This window comes from Mesoplodon densirostris, chromosome 4 (genome assembly GCF_025265405.1).
Source record: "Mesoplodon densirostris isolate mMesDen1 chromosome 4, mMesDen1 primary haplotype, whole genome shotgun sequence".
Classification (NCBI taxonomy): domain Eukaryota; kingdom Metazoa; phylum Chordata; class Mammalia; order Artiodactyla; family Ziphiidae; genus Mesoplodon; species Mesoplodon densirostris.
In genome coordinates this window covers 167,045,375-167,060,901 of record NC_082664.1, presented here as the reverse complement: position 1 = coordinate 167,060,901, position 15,527 = coordinate 167,045,375, and the positions used below count along the sequence as shown (strand labels likewise).

Here is a 15,527-nt window from a genome sequence, read left to right as displayed (position 1 = left end):
AATATATCACCCGTAAATGGCTTGATCTATTGCGTTCATACAATAAATTACAATGCACGGACTAATCATAAACCTACATTTAGGTAATTGACTATTTTAAATGCTATATAAATTTTACGTTTTTTCTCTTTAATTTTGCTCTTTGCAGATTGTTTGCTTTCCTTCTGCAGATAGTCTGCACAAAGAAAGATGATTACCTCCTTCCAAACAAATGGAAATTTCTATTTTTGACTAACATTTCTGCTCTGTGCATTGCACTATCAGCTACTTTCCCATGTGATTACCTATAAAAACAGATACTTTCAAGTTTCTCTTTTTAAAGAAGGTATAATGTGAAGCTGCTTATTTTTCTTTCAGGCAGCACATTCTATAATTAAGACATACCTAATTACCATGTTTTCAACAGATGCAAATACAGCTCAATTAAAATTCTAGTCCATGCGACAAATTCAGCTACTCAGCTCTGCAAGATATCACGTTAGGACTGGGTCACCAAGAAGTTTGGAAAAGACTGAGCACATACATGGTAATGATTATGGAGAACATGACCTTAGGCGTCAATTGAACCTCAAAGTCCTGTAGCTTCTGCCATAAATAAACACTTTGATCTGGTCATCACACACATTTCATTGTCAACAGTTGACTCTAAGCCACATGGTCTTTTTCTTCCATTGAGAAGCAATACTACTGTTGGGACCGTAATGATCTCCATTGCTTGCTTATCCCAAATCCATTTCTCCATTTCTTCTTCCTAATGAACTCTGATTGTGCTCAGGAACGCAACCCAGCTTCAAGGGGTGAATTCATTACTAAATTTATACCAACCTATGGGCCCCTGCCCCTGTTGATTTATTAGTCCAATGTTATTAGTCCAAGAATGGCCCCATCACCCCGAATGGACATATTCCATGCGTGAGGAGATGGCTCACTCCCTTCAGTTGGATGTGATCAGGAAAGCACGAGGCCTCTGAGCCCTGCAGTTACCTCTGGAGAAGCTGACTTGTGGACAGTGTGGCAGAGGGTCAGAAGGATGGCGGGGCTTTGATAACACCGTTAGGCTGTGGAATCAATAACCCTGGAAGCTACCCAACTCTAGAACCAGTTATGTAGGACAATGTATTTCCTCATGGTTTGAGCTGGTCTGAGCTGGGTTTTCTACTAAATGCAGCGGAAAGCATCCTACTAGGTACGTTATATAAATCAAACTTTAGAGCAGCTGTGGAATAACCACAGTACTATGTATCACAAGTGTAAGATTGAGCAGTTAATGTCACTCTAGGCAGCTTTGACAATGTTACTAGAATTATTTTGTTCAGACTTGTTACTAGTGTTAACTGAATTGGTACAAACATCCGGAGAAATACAAAACAGAGAAATACAAAATGAAAATGACAGCATTACTTCTTATTTGCCAGTAAGCAAGTACTCTTCTCCGAGGGCATAGCTCAAAGAAGTGTTATTAAATATTTGCTGAGTGGACTGAACAAATAGCCCATCATATGAAAACCATCCTTTACTGTTCCCTGTTTAGAAAGAACTACTCTAGGAATTAGGAATATCTAATAATAGAAGCACATATTCTTGAGTAATTTCCAATTTACTTTGGAAGACAAAGGATTAAACGTAATAATTGGACACAGGATTATGCAGTCTTCAGAATCTATCTTCTTAAAATTTAAAATGAGTGAGTTAAAATGAGACATTAGTAACTGGAAAATTTCACTAGACTTAGCAAATCCACTGACCACTACCAATTTCTATTGACGAATGTTAGGTAAAATACAATGTAATAAAAATAAATGAGGACTGAACCCCCAGGCACTGCCAATCCTGCATAGGATTTGAGAACATTTTATTATAAATAAATATATATATATACAGATATATTTTTATATATGTATACACATATTATTTTTGTTTCTTATTTTAGTTGAATATTTGACTTTGGAAAAGGAAGAAAAGATGTAAGAAATGAACAGCTAGTGACACAGATGGTATTGAATAATAGGATCTGCTTTTCTGGACCCTGACTTTTAACATTAGAATGATGAGCTTTTGGCAATGGAAAAACTTAGCTTTTTCAGAACGTTTAAAAAAAACACATACACACACAAAGCTGGCAAGAAGAATTAAGAAGCTTTTATACGAAATGTGGGGGTGGGAGTAACAACTGATATTATGAAGAACAGAGAACATGACAGTGAAAGGAGAAAAAGCCATGAAGGAAGTGGGTGACGTTTATCAGCAGGCTTAGAGAAGGGTTTTCAGCAACTGGAGGAATGTTCAGATAGATGATTCCTAAAACCCACTCTTCTAAAATTAGATTTATTTCATTAAAAAAAAAAAGCCAACCTCTTAGTTTACATTGGGGTAAGGAGTAGAGAGACAAAAACAATAAAACCACACTGCCGAAGAGTTTAAGACTTATTATCAAAAACCACTCTTTACTTCTCCTTCACAGTCTAAAGTTTTCTTTAACGCATACTGCCAAACAAACAGGTAGAATGTTCCTGAAGATCCTGGTAGAATGCTACCTCCACTATCCCCCCCTGCCCAGGAGAACGCTGCAGAACAAATACAATGAGGATCACAGCCTCCATTTTCTGAACGCTTGCAAATTTGCTTTCAGTGTATAATTGATTTTCACATACAAATGATGGTCCACAATAGACACTGTTTCCTGTGCACAGGGGACAATGTATAAAGAAGCTGAATGCTTTCCTTTCAATAGATGCAATGGACTGGCTACACAATGAAAATGGTAGCACTCGTAACCCTGCTGTTGGAACTGCCACTAAGAATTTTATTTTTATCAAGGACTGAATTGGTGTCAAATGTATATTTTAACAATATATCAAAAAATTACGGTGTCAAGGAAAGAGTGTCCAGGCCACTGCTCTGATTCTTTTAAGTGAAAAAACAAAAACAAAAATAAATAACAACATAAAAATGTGCAAATGTGATGAAACACTGAATGGAGAGCAGTGCTCTGTTTTGCTATTTACTGAGAAATCAAAGCAACTGTCCCCTAAAAGCCAGTGTTCTTAACTGCCAGGCCCTACAATCCAAACTGGGAGAGACTCAAAATTTCTTAATGTTAAAAAAATATTTTATATTAAAAAGTCTCAGATACATCTATACACAGATTTTTCTTGAGTTACAATGGGGTTACGGCCTGTTAAACCCAACATAAACTGAAAATACCGTAAGTCAAAAATACACTGAACATGGGCTTCCCTGGTGGTGCAGTGGTTGAGAGTCCGCCTGCCGATGCAGGGGACACGGGTTCGTGCCCCAGTCCGGGAAGATCCCACATGCTGCGGAGTGGCTGGGCCCGTGAGCCACGGCCACTGAGCCTGCGCGTCCGGAGCCTGTGCTCCACAGCGGGAGAGGCCACAACAGTGAGAGGCCCGCGTACCGCAAAAAAAAAAAAAAAAAAAAAAGAATACACCTAACCTACTGAACATCATAGCTTAGCTTCGCCTACCTTAAATGTGCTCAGAACACTGACATTAGCCTAAGTTGGGCTCAGTCATCTAACACAGAGCCTAGGTTATAATAAAGTGTTGAATGTCTCATGTAATTTAGTGAATACAGTACTGAAAGTGGAAACCAGAACAGTTGTCAGCCTATCGGTTGTTTCCCCTTGTGATCACGTGGCTGACTGGGAGCTGCAGCTGCTGCCATTACCCAGCATCTCCACAGAGGATCTGCATATCACCTGCCCGGGAAAAGATCCAAGTTCAAAGTTAGATGTACGGTTTCCACTGAATGCACATCACTTTCAAACCATCGTAAAATCCAAAAATCCTAAGCGGAACCACCATACATCGGGGAGCGTCCATCCCCAGTTGGGGCTTTAGAAAGTCAGAGGAAAACTAGATTGCTTGGGAAAAAGTGTCTTGAAGAAGGAAGATGACAGTCCAATGTACACAAGAGGGTAGGGGACAGTCAGGGCAGTGAGAAGATAAGCCTCACAGACAGCACATAGTCTGGGTGAGAACGCACACAGGAGCTTGAAGGACTGTGAGGACAGCGTGATCCCAGAGCTTACTCAGCCAATCTAGAGACAGTCGGACCAGTTAGGAGATCCTAATAGTCACTTCAGATATTAAAAAATGAGGATTGGGGCTAGATTGGGCAGAAGGAGAGAAATGAGGAGATTTCATGGGGGAAAAAATAAGAAAATTCGGTAATGGAGTGACTACACAGTGAGATGATGATTCTAAGTTTCTGAGCCTGGAGGTACTAATGAGAAAAATCACATCATCATCATCCATCTTTACATGTGAGATGCTAAGCATGTAAACACAGTCTCTCCCTTTCCTCTGGCTTTGCCAAGCATCATTACTCACCTGGAGTCTTGCATTATGATCATAGAACCAGTCTTGCCACCAATGCTGCGACTTACCATCCCATTCCCAATAAGCCATCCCGTACAACCCTAACAAGCATATTCCTTTACTTGAAATTCTTCAAATGCTCTTTAAGGTCCTTAGTATGGACAAAAATAACGTAAACGAGGCTGTCCGTGATCTGTTCTCTGACTACGTCTTAAACCTCACTCCTCACCATGCCCTCACCCGCAGTGCATACATGAACCTTAACAGGATGACGGAAGTCCAGAGGTGGTCCCGGCTCCCCATATTTCCTACGCACCCACTGAAGACCACTCAAGCAGTATTACTCATCTAAAACAATACCTCTTCTGGGAAGCCTTCTCCTTACTATCTCCCACCCCACTCAACTTCCACATGGGCTGAGTGGGTCCCCTACGGTTTGGTGCCATGGTAACCTGTGCACTACAATGGCCCTTAACTATTAACCAGACTGCTTCTCAAGTGTCAGTTTATCCACTGGGTTGAACCACCCACAGCCCCTCAGGAACTTAGAGCTTAGATATCAGATTTTAGGTACTACAACTCATTCATACTCTATAGTAGTTTCAGTGTAATGGCTTATCCCACTCAGAAGTTTGTTGAATATTCTAGAAAACTCACAGGACTGCAAATCAGAAGGCATGCATTCTATGATTTTGTTCCTAAGTACAATCTTGGTCATCTATTTACATACTTTTTCCTTATCAAAAAAATGCTTAGGGGCTCCCCTGGTGGCGCAGTGGTTGAGAGTCCACCTGCCGATGCAGGGGACACGGTTTCGTGCCCCGGTCCGGGAAGATCCCACATGACGCAGAGCGGCTGGGCCCGTGAGCCATGGCCACTGAGCCTGCGCGTCTGGAGCCTGTGCTCCGCAACGGGAGAGGCCACAATGGTGAGAGGCCCGCGTACAGAAGAGAAAAAAAAAAAAGCTTAAAATGAGGATTCTATAATTCAAACACTTCAGATGTGACTTTTCATCATACTTTTAGCTTAACTTACTTTCCACCTAGAAAAAGAAATGTAAGGAATAGATAGCTTCGACTATTTCACATGCTTACACCTCTATTGCATTCAGAAATTTCCTAAAATTAATCAAAGCTCCTTTTCTTAAACTGCAAGTGATACTTAAGTATACAAATTGGCATAAGAGGATAAGACAGGTTATTCTTATTCCCAGCCCTTCAGAACAAATATTTTTTATAGATCAACACCCAATTATCCATTAAGATAGACAGATTAATCAAATGGGAAATCTTTTACAAAGTACTTTGACTTTGAAACCCCTATACTGAATTCTTCCACTACAGATTAACAGTAATCTAGTGGGTTTCTTAAGATAACAACCTAGCTTGCATTTTTTTTGCTCAAAATGTAATGACAAAAGGTGGTTAGAAATGTGGAGGATGCTGAGAGTAGAAAATCTGAGATATTCATACAGTATGCTATTTGAAGCTAATAAAATAAAAATTCTCCTGGAAGCTTTCAGATTAGCTGATTTACTAACATATTCAGTTTCTTCAAATCTCATATTGCTAACCTAAGTTATGTATATTTTAGAGCAGTGCTTTTTTTCTGATCTGTTAAGAGTACTATAAGAAAGTAGGCAAGCTACTCCAAAGCAATCTGTCTCTACGTTTTCAAGGCATACAGTTCTCACATTAAAATTGTAAACTGGATAGATCTTAAAATTGAGAAGTACAATTAATAGGATAGTCTTTGGTTTTGTTGTGTTTCACCTCCTTGACCCGGACAAAAAGCTGTTACTGAATTGATAGTAAGGCTGACAATTTGGCAACTTGTAATAGAGAAAAAAAATGGGACTCTATATTTTCAAAAATAAAACAAAGCAATGTTATATAGCATCCATGTTCTTGGTTTCACAGAAACAGATTTATTATGGGGGATGTAGGAGCTGCTTGCTGGGAGCCAGGCGGCGAGTGTGATTTGCATAGAAGAGGGAGCAGATTGTAGATGCCCTGACCTGTCAAACACAGGTAGGACCTTGGAGATAATGGGTCCCAGAATACAAAGCTCCATCTTGATCCAGACAGACACACACAACATGGAGAGGCCAGATGGATTAAATGAGAGACAAAAACGCTGGCTTCTGCCATCTCCACAGGAAGCACGTAAGTGTTACAGAAGATGACAGATACCAGATACCACATGGATCCCGCCCCAGTCTCTTGGCCCCCATTGTTGTGTGCATGCCACAATTTCGATGCTGCTGAGAAGAGGCAAGCCTGTTCTGAGCCATGAAAGAGAGTCACCGGGGAGGACCTCGACCCGACTGACAAGAGCAATCAACCAGGCCTCCGCCTAAGCGACTTTCCTGTTAAGTGGGAAAGGGCTGCACGGGACAGAAACAGGCAGCTGGGTGGTACAGGTAATGCCGCCCCCATGTTTCTAGGGTGCACGGACGGCATCCTCACAGGACAGCCATCTAACAAAGACTGTCTGCCCAGACAGGGTCCTCTTACAGAGCACCGCTCAACAGTGACTTGGCGTCTTTAATTTAACGGCAGCCATAACTGGGTCCCCTGAGTCCCACCTCCGTACAAGAAAGGCCCTCGTACAAGGCCCTTTCTTGTACGGAGTGTCCCACAGAGCACGAGGACGGCAGGGCCTAGACATGTGGCCGGGGACAGCTCCCATACGGCAAGGATGCCAGGCGAGGCTGCACAGGTGAGGGATGCACAGGCACGGATGCCCGAGGGAGGAGCACAAGCAGAGGACCAGGAGCATAAGCAGAAACACAAATGCAGACAGTGGAAGAGAGTGTGTGGATCACGCCATGAGAATCCACAGCCTGACTCGGAAAAGGACGGTGTTTAGGGAACTAGAGGAGGAGCTAGCCAAGCGGGCTTCCTTCTCACACCTGTACCTAGTCATACGTAAAGGTGACAGTCTCATGACCACCAGCAGTAACACCAGCCTTGAGAGATTTTTTTTTTTTTTTTAAGAAAAACAAACAGTTTGCTGAGGCGCTGGAGGTCTCAGACATGCAGGCCCAGCGTGTGGGACACAAGCAGGAGGAGTGAAATGTGACTGCTGCCCCGAGTGCTACAGCCCGGCGCTCGCTGTGTCTGGGTGTGTGTCTCTCACAAACAGTGGGGCTAGTTAAGCAGGAGTCCATTTACTGATGTGACAAGCAGTCACCGACTCCAATGCTTTGCCGAGCTCTGAGCCTGGTTACGCAGGAATAAGACACGGTGGCGTCTTTCTTTGTGGACTTTACAGACAATGAGAGCAGGCAGGCAGGCCTGAGGTCAGTAAGTGAAGGGGGAAACAGAGTCATGCAAAGTTAAAACTGGAAAGAACCTCAGGAATGGAACCATCTACACCGGAGCTTTTCAAACTTTTTCTGGAAAACTGCAACCTTCCTCTTTCTTAGACTGAAAATTGACAAAGAACCACAATGTATGAAAAGTGATTTTAAAAACCCAGGACTGGGAATTCCCTGGTGGTCCAGTGGTTAGGACTTGGCGCTTTCACTGCAGGGGGCTTGGGTTTGATCCCTGGGTAAGATCCCATGAGCCGTGCAGCAACCCCCCCCCCCAAAAATATAAGTAAATCAATAAATAACACATGACTGTTGAGGCAACAGCGGGGTGCGGGGGGGCTGGTGACTTTGACAGAGCCCATCCACTCAGGCGCCCATGTGCTGCCCGACTCCCTGAGACCACCGAGGCTCCCCTCTTCACTGGCCGCCGCCACACACAATCTGAGCATTAATGACCTGGGCGTCCAAAGCTTCAGTTTTACAAGTGAGGGAATTAAAGCTCAAGGATGTTAAGCAACTTGACCCAAATCCCAAATGGGTGAGAAAAATGTGGATGGGATGTAAGTCATCTGGACCCCAGGCTCACATCACCCTACTCACACAGTTTTGACAACCCACACCGCAAACATTTGAAATGTAGAAGAGTTGCCTTTCTCTGGCCATATCCAAAGTTCACCAGACTGGTCTGGAAAAATACATCATAGAGTCAGGACTTTGGGAAAACCCAGCACTTTGTGGTCGCAGGTGCACGTTGTCACAGTGTCTCCCTCAGCTCTCGTCCAGAACTTTCCCTGCCCTGCACAAATCGTAGTTTATTTACTTGGTTTTGTCTTGATGATAGTTGAATACAAAAGTTTTCATATAAAATACTTAAATCTGTTCTTTCCGATTAAAAAAGGAAACTAAGTGTATAGAGGGACAAATTTAGATGTTCACACCAGTGGGAAGCTCTGGAGGCTACAGAATTAAGAACATGCCTGGTACCGATAGCTAGTCCGTCCCCTGTTGCACATTTGAAATAAGTGATATATGTGAGAAAATTGCATTTATGAGGGAATTTAAATAACATTTTAACCAGAACAAGAAAAAAGCTCAGAAGCATAAATTGTGCTTACAAAAACAAATATGGAGGTGCCAAAGCACTGTATCTCTTATTAAATATGCACCCAGGACAGAGGCAAGATCTCTAAGTGATACAGGGTCCCCACCCTAGAAAGGCAGCACAAGTATACTGGTAAGGCTGGCAAGGAACCACTGATACGCCAGGAAAAACCCAAGAGGGTTGAAAGCTCATATGACTCAGGATCTTGGAGACCAGGATTGGCAGCAAAAATAGGAAATATGTTCTTCATCTGGGAACAATGAGCTGCATATATTTGAAATCACTGGCTGCATGGAGTGAACAACTGTCCAGATTTAGACTAAGAAATCTGGGGGGAGAAAGCAGTGATCCTCTCCTAAGCTTTGCTTTGTGTGTTACATTATGGCAGAAATATTCATCTTCCGAAACACATTATATCTGATATGCAAAGATTATATAATTTTGCTTTAAATCTCCTCAGAACGTGATTTTCATTTAAAACTCTCCTTCCCCAGCACAGTCTTCCTTAGGTACGTGTGATCAAAGTGGTTCACCCAAAAGTTAAATTGTAATTGTTTACAATCCACCTAAATGATCTCTGCTTTAACCTTGGGCAGTGGTGTCTCCAGCTTTTCTTCTCCTTTTTCCCCCCTCTAGCTTTTCTTACAATGGTTAGATGGGTAGAGTCACTTTGAAGTTAGAAAACTAAAATGTGATTTAGTAGATATGAATAGTATAAATTAATCAACAATTTTTTCTATTAGAACTCTAGTCCTTTCTCTTCTAAGTAAATACGCTACTGAGTTTCTTCCTTATGTTTAAATTGAATGGCTATTTTTATACCATAAATATTTAACTACAGTGACAACTCCCTGAAGCATATGTTTGTACGTATTTATACATGTTACTTTTTTCTCAATATACTATGGAAAACACATTGCTCATTCATGGTAACCTTTGACGTTCAATAATCTTGACTTAAAATATTTGGCAATTTGGAAATACACATACACAAATATGTCTTGCTAGCTCAGTTCAAGGAAAGCAAGAGTAATTTATAAAAACAAAACAAAAATATGTTATCAAAATCACAGATGATTACATGTACTCACTTGAGATATATTAAAGACATACTATACAGCAGTGGTTTTCAAATATTTTGGTCTCAGGATACCTTTATACTCCTAAAATTTATTAAGGACTCAAAATTTTATGTGGATTATGTCTATCAATATTTACTAAACTAAAACTGAGAAAGTTTAAAAATACAAATTACTTTATAAAAAATAATAGCTTTCATGTAAACAGAAATTATGGTTTTTACAAAAAAAACCACTGTATTTTCCAAAAACAATTATTGAGAACAATGGCAAATCTCTTTAATATCTAGCTGAAAAGATTCTTCTATCTTCTCTGCATTCAGTCTATTGCAATATCACATGACATGTTGCCTCTAGAAAACCCAACTGTACACCTGTGAGAGAATAAGAGTAAAAAAGGTAAATAACATCTTCTTCTTCTTTTTTTTTTTTTTTTTGCGGTACGCAGGCCTCTCACTGTTGTGGCCTCTCCCGCTGCACAGGCTCCGGACACGCAGCCTCAGCGGCGATGGCTCATGGGCCCAGCTGCTCCGCGGCATGTGGGATCTTCCCAGACCGGAGCACGAACTCGCGTCCCCTGCATTGGCAGGCGGACTCTCAACCACTGCGCCACCAGGGAAGCCCCATCTTCTTCTTCTTATGAAAATAATTTAGATCTCCTAGATCCCTTTGAAGGGATGCTGGGAACTCCTAGGGTTCCCTGGAGCACACTTTAAGAACTGCTGCTCTATAGAGATGCCTGGCATGGCTACTCTTTCAGACATTGTAAACTTACATGTCTCCATGCCTTCATCGTCGTCATCTGCCACAGGTTTATCATAGGACTTGTCAATGGCAGCTCTGAAGCTTTCATTGCATCCCCTTCCTCGGATTATCCGCGGCCGCGGGCGATGAAAAGGAATGTCCCCATTCAAAGTCACCTCAGCGACTGCTGTCTGCAGACTCTCTAAAGAGCTTGACTTCTTCAGACCCAAGGAAGGCCCCACATCTCTGCTGGGAGAACCTTGGAGGTTTTCAAAAACAAAATCTTAGTTAGAATGAGTGGAGAAAATTACATGTCTGAATATCTACAAATTGTGGAAAATATCAGGCACATAAATTATTTGCTCAACGTCAACTGGAATGTGGGTGGCAAGATATAAAAAGTAAAGTAACAGTAACTAATTTTAACTTTTCCCAAATGTATATTAAAGTAGGTCTATTTTCTCTATTCTCATTAGGAAACACTCTGAGTTATTAGTTTCCATTTTTAGCTTAAAGATGAAATCTTTGTCAAATCATTTGCTCCAAGTTATGTCAACAATATAAAAGAGGCTGAATAACCCAGGAGCTCATTTAAAAAGCAGAATGATGAGAAGGCTAAGGGAAGCAACCAAGAGTAAGCTTCAAAATGTAGCTGAAATCATTGTTTGGCAGTTTAAAGTTATTTACAGTGGAAGTGAAACTTTCACCTCAATGAGTTTCATCAAGCCTTTTCCTCATCATGGTGCAGGCTCGGACAACTCAGCAAGTAAGAAAAGCACAAGAGACGACGTGTCACCAATACAAACGGCACCCTGGCACCAGGTAGAAACCTAATTCTGGAAAATGGTAGTTCTCTTGGAAAAGCAACACAAGATGTGAATAGAAACAAACTATATAAGGGGGAGAGAGAGAGAGAGAGAGAGAGAGAGAGAGAGGAGTAAGGGAGAAAGGACTCAAGAGCTGGATGTGAGTACTTAGATCTCCAGGCCTGCAAAGAGAAACAGGTGATGAACAGAAGGAACAAGACATCACGATTACCAAGAAAATTTCAGTAGGACGGCAGGGGAGAATTCAGAGGATTAAAAATGTGACTCTGGGGACTTCCCTGGTCATCCAGGGGTTAAGACTCTGCGCTCCCAATGCAGGGGGCCTGGGTTCAATCCCTGGGCGGGGAACTAAGATCCCACATGCTGCAACTAAAAAAAGATCCTGCACGCCACAACGAAGACCCTTGTGCCGCAACGAAGACCCGGTGCAGCCAAATAAATAAATAAATATTAAAAAAAAAAAAAGTGGCTCTGTGACCTGAGGATCTAGGGCAGGAAGTTCCGAGATGGTAACCGAGCTTTAGAAGGCAATCAAAACAGATTTTTTTAACCAGGTAAGACAACCTCATCCATCACTGCCTGACCTGGCACTCAGAGGTAGATGAATTTAGCGTCTAGATGGTTGAAACGCCAGCAACCACCAGCTGGGCAATCCAGGTTATAGAACTAGTTCTTCACTTATACTGTTAAAAAGACAGGTGCAGGGCTTCCCTGGTGGTGCAGTGGTTGAGAGTCTGCCTGTCGATGCAGGGGACACAGGTTCGGGCCCCGGTCCGGGAGGATCCCACACGCTGCGGAGCGGCTGGGCCCGTGAGCCATGGCCGCTGAGGCTGCGCGTCCGGAGCCTGTGCTCCGCAACGGGAGAGGCCACAACAGTGAGAGGCCCACATACTTCAAAAAAAAAAAAGACAGGTGCAAAAAAAAAAAGGGAGGGTAGGAGAGGCTGGATAGTTTCTCTCCACGTGGGGCCATCAGCCCATATGTGGATCAATAATTAAGGAGCAGCCTTGATATGTTATCATTTAGAAGACAAATAGTTCTGACATGGGCTTTCCATTGCTCAGAGTATAAAACAGAATAAAAATTAAATTGGGAGAGTCAAAACAAGAATTATCTTTTTAAGATTCATTTACATGACACCTTTCACATAATTTTCACAATGGGGTAGCAGTTTTAAGTTAGAATAAGTATGTTAAAATGTAACATAGGCAGAAAGGCAGACAGATGACTCTAAAGAAGAAAAAATATTCTATAAATCATTGTGCTTGGGAGAAAAATATGATTTATTTAACTTTTTCCATGCAGGTTTGTGTATATTTGATTATTTATTTTATGACAAAAATTCACAAGAAATATTTCTTTCTAGGATGATCAATCTTACTTTTTCTCTTGATAGCCCTATAATTTTTGACAAGTTCATGTTTTAAATACCCATAAAAGTCATGTGACAGGAAATAAAATGAATTTTTTTCAGAAGAATGAAAGAAAAAGTAAGAAATCAAAGAGAATGGGAAAAGATGATTCCTGGGTAGGGACATTTACATTCACATTTTCTAGAATTAGCACTAGGAAGATCTTTTTCTGAATAAATCATGCCTATCAATTTTCATAACTTACTAGTTTCATTTAGGTCCTATAAACATTTATAAGGCAAATATTCAGTACTTTCTTGGCTTCATAAAGGACATGTTTATGTATATATGTATGTATGCATGTATGCATCTATATGTATCTATGTATATACCTCCAATGAAGACTTGATGCTTCCAGTAAAGATTATCATAAAAACATAATAACATAATTTATGGGCTTCCCTGGTGGCTCAGTGGTTAAGAATCCGCCTGCCAATGCAGGGGACACGGGTTCGATCCCTGGTTTGGGAAGATCCCACATGCCACAGAGTAACTAAGCCCATGTGTCACAGCTCTTGAGCCTGTGCTCCAGAGCCCGCAAGCCACAGCTGCTGAGCCCACGTGCCACAATTACTGAAGCCCGAGTGCCTAGAGCCCGTGCTCCACAACAAGAGAAGCCACTGCAATGAGAAGCCTGCACACCGCAACGAAGAGCAGCCCCCACTCGCCGCAACTAGAGAAAGCCCACATGCAGCAACGAAGGTCCAACGCAGCCAAAAAACAAAAAACAAAAAACAAACATAATTTATGTATGAAAAGTTAGCTGAGATTTGACTTAAGATACTCAGAGCACTAAAAGCTCTAATAATTTCAGATATGGCATGAGTATTTATTCAAATAAATGTATATATATTACATGTATATAAATATTGATACATGTATAGATAAATGTATATATGTCTTTATTAAGAAACAAAACACAAGCGAATCAGGGATTAAAAAAATGATAGAATTGTAACTAAATAAGCAATAGATATTTTGTAAGCATAATTGGGAGCTTACCTATCTACTCTTTTCTCTAAATTCTTAACACTGTAGTATAACATTTTGGCAAAATGTTGATAATTATATATGGTGGGTATTGGGTATATGGTAGGTTAATAAACTACTGTCTTTATATATGGTTGAAAATTTTCATAACATCTATAATTTGTGCATCTATAACAGGGATCAGCAAACTATGGGCCAAATCTGGAAAATCTGACTGGAACACAGCCATGTCCATTCATTTGCATATCCTCATGGCTTCCCTTCACACTACATCAGAATTAAGTAATTGCTCCAGAGACTGTTTGGTCTACAAGATCTACCATATTTACTCCCTGGCTCTTTACAGAAAGAGCTTGCTGACTCTTGACCTATAACTGGATTTCATTCATGCAAGTGGTATGTTTGTCAAAGAAATTTTAACAGAGATTTTGTTAAGTAATAAATTAATAAGATTCCTAAATGAGGATCACTGAGATTCCTAACATCATAAACTTACTATTTAGCAGGAATAAAAACTGAAAATATCTCTCACTATATAAAGTAGGGGCAAGAGAGTAGTTCTATTTACACACAAAAAAATCAATGTCTCTAAATTTTAAATAATTTTTAAATTATTTTAAATGTAAAATAATAATTTTTAAATTATTTTAAATTTAAAGTAATAACCTAGAGATGGAAACAACCTAAGTGTCCATCATTGGATGAATGGATAAAGAAGATGTGGCACATATATACAATGGAATATTACTCAGCCATAAAAAGAAACGAAATTGAGCTATTTGTAATGAGGTGGATAGACCTAGAGTCTGTCATTCAGAGTGAAGTAAGTCAGAAAGAGAAAGACAAATACCGTATGCTAACACATATATATGGAATTTAAGAAAAAAAACATGTCATGAAGAACCTAGGGGTAAAACAGGAATAAAGACACAGACCTACCAGAGAATGGACTTGAGGATATGGGGAGGGGGAAGGGTAAGCTGTGACAAAGCGAGAGAGAGGCATGGACATATATACACTACCAAATGTAATGTAGATAGATAGTGGGAAGCAGCCACATAGCACAGGGAGATCAGCTCGGTGCTTTGTGACCACCTGGAGGGGTGGGATAGGGAGGGTGGGAGGGAGGGAGACGCAAGAGGGAAGGGATGTGGGAACAGATGTATATGTATGACTGATTCACTTCCTTATAAAGCAGAAACTAATAAAAAATAAATAAATAAAATAAAAATAAAAATAGTATTTTGAAGCTCCTTATATAAATCGTTTAGGTCATTAGGATACTTTGCTTATTTTTTATACTCAAGGATTAAACTATTGGAAACACAATTCTCTTATTCCTGTTCCCTCTTTTCTTGCAGAAAGTAAATTTACCCCCCAAATATCATAGAAGATTCCTAAATCCAGGAATAAAGGGGAAAATCATAATCATACTATTTTCCTTAGGTCTATTTTTCTACTCTTACCTACTAATACCTCTCTCACCAAAAAAAAGGAGAGGATGTCTTTTGCAAGGGCAAAGGGAAATGGAATTCAATTTTCATTATGAAAGGCTTACAGCTAGACAGATGATCTACAATAAAATGCCACTCTGACTCTACCAAAAACCTTTGGACTAAACTGTAAAATCATGATAATCTTAGCAATTCAAGTGAAGTGAAGAAAGAAAAATAACTGAAAATCTGTCCACTGTCTAATACTGGAGGATGGG

At 40.6% G+C, this 15,527-nt stretch overlaps 1 protein-coding gene across 14 annotated transcripts in view; it reads right to left on the bottom strand.

The window, feature by feature from the left end:
- The window catches only part of PARD3 (par-3 family cell polarity regulator), a 634,482-nt gene that overhangs the window by 215,684 nt on the left and 403,271 nt on the right, over nt 1-15,527 (bottom strand). For all 14 annotated transcript variants that reach the window (XM_060097665.1, XM_060097670.1, XM_060097666.1 and 11 more), the window contains one exon: nt 10,619-10,846. In XM_060097665.1, coding sequence (XP_059953648.1) covers nt 10,619-10,846 — 228 coding nt within the window. The remainder of the gene's footprint in view (nt 1-10,618; nt 10,847-15,527) is intronic.